The sequence below is a fragment of the Myotis brandtii genome, unplaced genomic scaffold, assembly GCF_000412655.1.
Source record: "Myotis brandtii unplaced genomic scaffold, ASM41265v1 scaffold454, whole genome shotgun sequence".
In the NCBI taxonomy this organism is placed as follows: domain Eukaryota; kingdom Metazoa; phylum Chordata; class Mammalia; order Chiroptera; family Vespertilionidae; genus Myotis; species Myotis brandtii.
The window spans coordinates 5567362-5573548 of record NW_005367354.1 but is presented as its reverse complement, the minus strand read 5'-3'; the positions used below and the strand labels follow the sequence as shown (position 1 = coordinate 5573548).

General features: G+C 55.6%; 1 protein-coding gene across 1 annotated transcript in view; it reads right to left on the bottom strand.

Annotated features, from left to right (window-relative positions):
• Positions 1-1492, bottom strand: part of HS1BP3 (HCLS1 binding protein 3) — a 17076-nt gene extending 15584 nt beyond the window's left edge. The window contains exon 1 of the mRNA XM_014546621.1: positions 1480-1492. Coding sequence (XP_014402107.1) covers positions 1480-1492 — 13 coding nt within the window. The remainder of the gene's footprint in view (positions 1-1479) is intronic.
• Positions 1493-6187: the final 4695 nt, after the last annotated feature.

Here is a 6187-nt window from a genome sequence, read left to right as displayed (position 1 = left end):
AGGCCACGTTTAATTGTGGACCTTTCTGAAAATCCGGCCCTGTACCCCCAATGAATATACAAACAAGTGGAGCAACAAATCAGTGTTTCTCTCTCCCTCTAAAATCAAATTTTTTTTTAAAAAAAAAGTTAACTTTAGCTCATCAGAGGCTGAGACCTTGCAGTCCTTATTCTCCCCCGCCCCCTGGTGGCCATTGCGCTGGACCAGAGGCCACGTTCAATTGTGGACCTTTCTGATAACCTGGCCCTGCACCCCCAATGAATATATAAACAAGTGGAGCAACAAATCAGTGTTTCCCTCTCCCTCTAAAATCAATTAAAAAAAAAAAGTTATCTTTAGCTCGTCAGAGGCTGGGACCTTGCAGTCCTTAGTCAGATCCAGGCTACTGTCCTCTGCTATCTCGGGGGTTGTTGATTATCCAGGGGAAAGCCTGCGTCCCTGAAGGGGATATATATGTGTGTGTGTGTGTGTGTGTGTGTGTGTGTGTGTGTGTGTGTGTCTATATATATATATAGAGAGAGAGAGCGCTATGATATCCAGAGCCAGGATTTAAACTTAAATTTAATCAAGGCCACAAGGACCGTTGGTTTGCTGGTGTCACTCATAGGAGTTCCCAGAATGTCCTGGTTCAAAGAGAAATTATCTGGTCTCCTGCCTTGGGGAGAGTGTTGGGGGAACAATGCCACCAGTGCTCATATCCCTAGAGATGCTCAGAGAGATGCTAGGAGGGTCAAATGGGGGAACATATAACCCAGCAAACAAGATAAACTAGACCCCTTTGTGTGTGTGTGTGTGTGTGTGTGTGTGTGTGTGTGTTGTTGTGGGGGGTGGGGGGGAGCGGGGGCAGCTAAAGAAACAACAGCCTGACTCCAGAGGCCTTCCAGTGGCTTTCCTGGAAGAGGCTAACAGGGAGTTCTCAACAAAAACTGAAAAAAACAAAACAAAAACAACTGTCTTTCTTCTGCTAAAAAAAAAAAAAAGGTTATTTTGCCACGTGTTAAAAAGGCGAGGCAGACTTTATTCAAGACTATTGCAATAGGAGAGAGCTGAGGCTCAACTCTGAACCCCGCAGGGACAAACTGAAAAAAAAAAAAAAACCCACAAAAACTGTCTTTCTTCTGCTAAAAAAAAAAGTTATTTTGCCACGTGTTAAAAAGGTGAGGCAGACTTTATTCAAGACTATTGCAACAGGAGAGAGCTGAGGCTCAACTCTGAACCCCGAAGGGACACGTGGGGATTTACAGCCACGGAGCAGGGTGAGGACCAGGGGAGGAAAATTCCTGGCGGAGACAGCACGGGGAGGGGGAGTCTTGCTAAAGGAGCCTAGCAGGCATCGTGCTGAAGGCAGGCCAAGGACTCAGATGTCAGGGGGGGGTGGGGGGGGGGAACAGAAGTGGGGAGGTCAAGGTCTAGTGGAGAAGGGGCTCAGAGGAGTCGACACTTTGCCAAGGAGTCTGTCACCCAGAGCTTCCCTCTCACAGAGCCGCGGCATCTCGCCCTCTCTGTGTGCAGTCCCCTCTCCAGGTACCCTCCTGCTCGGGTCCTCCCTTCCTAAGGACACCCCCTCCCAGAGCGGCTCCCCACACTCTGGGAAGAGTAAGTAGGGCTTCTGCTTGACTGTATTTCCCCAAAGAACCAGCCTCCCTTCCCCACCCCACCGCCCTGGAACTCAGATCCACAAACTTTCCACTTCTTTGCAACCACCTGTAAAATACTCAGCCCCGGGGCCTGGCACAAAGGGACATTTAGTCAGTGTGTTTGTGTTGTTCTCATGTTTAGCAACTAAATAGACAAGACTCTGCTCTGTTTCTTCTCCTAGTTGGACTCCATCACAAAGCTACTCTTCTCTCTCTCTCTCTCTCTCTCTCTCTCTCTCTCTCTCTCTCTCTCGGCTTTCTTGGTCGGCTGCCTCTTGCATGCCCCCACTGGAGATGGAGCCCACAACCCGGGCATGTGCCCTTGACTGGAATCAAACCTGGGACCCTTTAGTCCACAGGCTGAGGCTCTATCCACTGAGCCAAACCAGCCAGGGCTCTCTCATGGCTCACTCATTCATTCATTCACACATTCAATAATACCTGCCGAGCTAGGCCTCTGCTCCAGGCCCTGTGGAGGCTCTGGGCGTCTCAGTGAAAGGACCCTCCTGCCCTGTGCTCTCAGTGTGTCGGTGGACCTGCTGCCTCCGGGTCCCTGTCCTGCCCCTTCTGCCAGGTCCTGCCTCCTTCCCTCTGTGTGCTCACTCGCTGTGCCTGGCATGCCTCTGATGGTTGCCTTTGGGGCCACAGCTGGATCAGGGTAGAGGATGCAGGGTATGACAGACCCTCTCATATGGACTCACCTCACCATGGGATGAGAAGCCGAGACCCTGACACCTGCCAAAGTGGCTCAGGAACAGAAAAGCTGAGTCTGTAAACCTGGCCAGGGAAGCACGCAGACCCTCTGCCCTTCCCGCCTTCCCTCCAAGGAAAGCCCCAGCGATGCAGAACAGAAGCTGGGGTGTAGTGGTAGCACACATTACCGGTGACCAGCAGATGGCAGTGTCCGCCAGCCCTCTGCATTTGTCCCAAACAGAGGGCTCAGAGAGGACCCCTGTGGAACTTCTGGGAAAGAACCCACCCTGCTCCCTTCTCTGTCCCCTCCCCTCCCCCATGCAAAGGCCCAGAGCCCAATGGCAGGTCAAGCCAGTGGCAGGTCAAGCCAGTGGCCGGGAGCCTGGCTGCAGCCCACTGGGTGTGGATGCCAGAGCTGTTGCCGGGGGTAACCTGGAGCAGGGCAGCCCTGGGAAATTCCTCAGAGCCCAAGGAAACCCAGCCCCAGCATCAGACAGGAAGTCGAGCCAGAGCACTGCTGGAATCTTCCCGCACCTGTGGCCCAGGCAGCCCATCCAGTCCTTTCTGGGGGAGACATTTGCAGCACCTCTCGGCTGAGTGGAGATCAGTACCATCAGGTGTAGTGAGGGCCAGCAGGCAGCTGCCTCTGCAGGTAACATCACCACCTTCCCTCTCCTGCCCTCCCAGCGATACCTTCCTCAGGGCAGAGCTCCAGCCTAACCCTCTCTCCAGCTCTGAGTCACAAAGGCCAGGGGCCATGGTAGGTCCAGACCAAGGGCAGGCTCCTGGCCGGGTGCCTGGCAGCGGCCCCATGCCCACATGCCCTCCACCTCTCACAGGTGAACCCTCGGTGGACATTTGATTGTCAGCCTCACTGTGCATTTGAGGATCTAAAGCTAGGAAGGGCTGAGGGACTTGCAGCTTGAGGTTAGAGGCAGGATTCGAATTCTGGTCTCTTTAAAAATATCTATTTGCATTGATGTCAGAGAGAAAGGGAGAGGGACAGAGAGATGGAAACATCAATAATGAGAGAGAATCATTGACGGCTGCCTCCTGCACCCCCCACACTGGGGATCGAGGCGGCAACCCAGCCATGTGCCCTGACCGGGAATTGAACCGTGACTTCCTGGTTCATAGGTCAACGCTCAACCACTGAGTCACTCCAGCTGGGCGAATTCGGGTCTCTTGACTCTCAGGAGCATCAACCAGTCATGGCCAGGGAACACCTGTTCTGTCTTCTGAAATAATGCTTTTTTTGCAGGGACCCCGCACCCCCCAAAAGTGGACAAGGCAGAGGCTGAGTCCTCATTATGCCTTGTCTACAGGGTGCCTAGGGCAGAGCTGTGGTGAGACCTTCTGTGCTGCCTGGAGAACAAAGGAACAGGAGCGCAGAGGGGACCCGCCATCCCAGGAGGCTGTGATGCCCAGTAACAGCGTCTGATCACTTGCCCACCTTGGGGACCTGGCTTCCTTATAACCATGCACGCATCTCTCTCTAAGGGATGTCCTTGTGCTCAGGTCATCAGACATGAGGGACTGGGGTTGGGATGTGGCTTGAAGCTGAGTAGACTGTCCCTGCAGCTGACCCAAGTTCTGGTGCCTGAAGGTCACCACAAGGTGACTAGCCGGCAGAATCCAAGACTAACTTCCCAAGGCGCTTGAACTCATGTTTCAGACGCGTGTTCCCAGGTGGCATGTAAATTCCCGCTGCGAAGTTGCCTTGGAGATGTCGTGGCTCTCGTGGGTCTGCTAAGACAAAACATGGTCACGTTCAGAGCTATTAGAAGGCTGCCTGGGGCTGGGAGTGCCCTGTCCCCGCAAGCACTGCCTGGGTAGCAGTCTGTTACGACTCAGGCATGGCAAATATCAGAGCCAAATATCAACAGTACAATGATTAAAATTTCTTTTGAGAGCCAAATTTTTAAAACTTAAACTATATAGGTAGGTACACTGTTATTAACTTAATTAGGGTACTCCTAAGGCTTAAGAAGAGCCACACTCAAGGGGCCAAAGAGCCGCATGTGGCTCGCGAGCTGCAGTTTGCCGACCACTGCAACTGCACATTTTGTCTAGGCCCTAGACAACCCCAAAGTTTGTTCCAGATCCTGGGATTCTGTGTCCTGAATCAGAGACCAAATCCCAGGAGAAAGCAAACAGCTTCTGCAGGGGAGGGATGAGCAGCAAAAGTGTTCTCCGAGGTAAGGATCTGGGGTGAGAATCTGGGGACCAGCCCTCCCCACCTCAGTCAAGAAACACCCCCAACCCCACTCCCTATCCCCTGTGGCTTTCCCCCTCTCCTCCTATGGGAGCCATTCTCACCTCCTCTCTCTGAGACAGCAGGAGTCTGGGATTCTGGAGGTTGGGGGTGGTCATTAGACGGATGCAGGATGAAGTTAGAACTCGGGTGCCAGTTTGCTCCCAGCCTTCTTGCAACTTCTTGCACTTGACTCTGGGCTCCTCAACAGCTGCCCAATGGCGGCCGGGGCAACACAGAGGCCAGAAGAATTTCCCTTCAAAATGCGCTTAGCAGCACGTAGAGCACAACGTGCAGGTCCCCCTCCTGCCACCAAAGGCCCCTGCACCCCCAAGAGGAAGCCCCACGCTGAGCCTTGATGAGCCTGACCAGTGGTGGTGACTATACCAGGGACACCTGTGGCAATGCTCTCTGACCAGTCTTGGCCATCCCAGTTCCACACCACCCTTGCTGCCCAGACCTTCCCAACCTCATCTTACACCTTTCTTCTCTGCCCACCTGATGGGTCTGGGGTCTGCGAGGAGTGACCCTCACCAGGCCTCTCCTGCCCCTCCTGTGCCCCTGTTTCCCAGTGGCCTTGTCTCCACAGTGGCCGGGATGGGCCAGGAGTTCGCTTGGGAGGGAGCGGCTGATGCAAGGGAACTGTGTCAGAGTGCAACGCGTCGGTGAGAGTGGCACCTGCACCTCCCGTGGCTTTGGGTCCTGAGACATGGCGTTGACGCTCATCACCCACTCCAAGTGACTGTGATGCCCTGCCCCCGCCTAGATTTCCAGTTCGGGAGCAAATGCAATTTTCAAGGAAAAGGACGCACCTGCCCTGCTTCCGGCGTCCGCTGGGCTCAGCCCCTCCGTCTGCCTAACAGCAGCCCCTCATTCCGCCGGAGGCTCCCGCACTCAGGGGAGTTCCGGCTGCCGGTGGAGCTGAGCCACACCCGTCTGCAACCACCCTCCCCTGCTCCTGCCCCAGAGTCTTGGCCTCAGGAACTGCCCCTGCCGGCTACGGACACAAATGCCCTGCGCCCCGAGAGTGCGCTCCGGGGAGCCACCGCCGCTGGGCGCCCCCTCCAGCAAGCCGGCTCCCAGCGAGCGACAACCGCTGCGAGGGTGGGGGGGTAGGGGGGTGGGGAAGGGAAGTACAGAGGCACCCTCCCCCCTGGGGGTCTTCGTCGTCCACCGGCTTCTGGCTGCACCCCAATATACCCGGTGGCCCTTTCCCGTTAGCCAGACCCCTAGAGGGCTGGCAGGAGGTCATCACTGTCGACGCACAGAGAACTTGGGGCGCCACTCCCGCGTGGAGTCTCCTCGTCACCCCGGCGCTGCCTTCGTCATTCCTGTGCTCTTTGGAGATCTGAGCTCCAGCTTAAGCGCACGTCCCGCGCCCAAACCTTTGCTCTCCGAGCGTCAGTCCGCATCCTTCTGTCTTTCCAGCCTGCCCGTCCAGCTGCTCGCTCTCTTCCTTACGGGTCCCCTTCCCTGCTCCGGCCGCCGGCTCCGATCTTTGTGGCAGGCGCAGGGCACAGCCGAACTGGTTATCAAAAAACGCGCCTTTGTGGTCGTCCTGCGCGCCCCTGTGGCCTCCCGGTGCGCCTTGGCCACGGGCTCT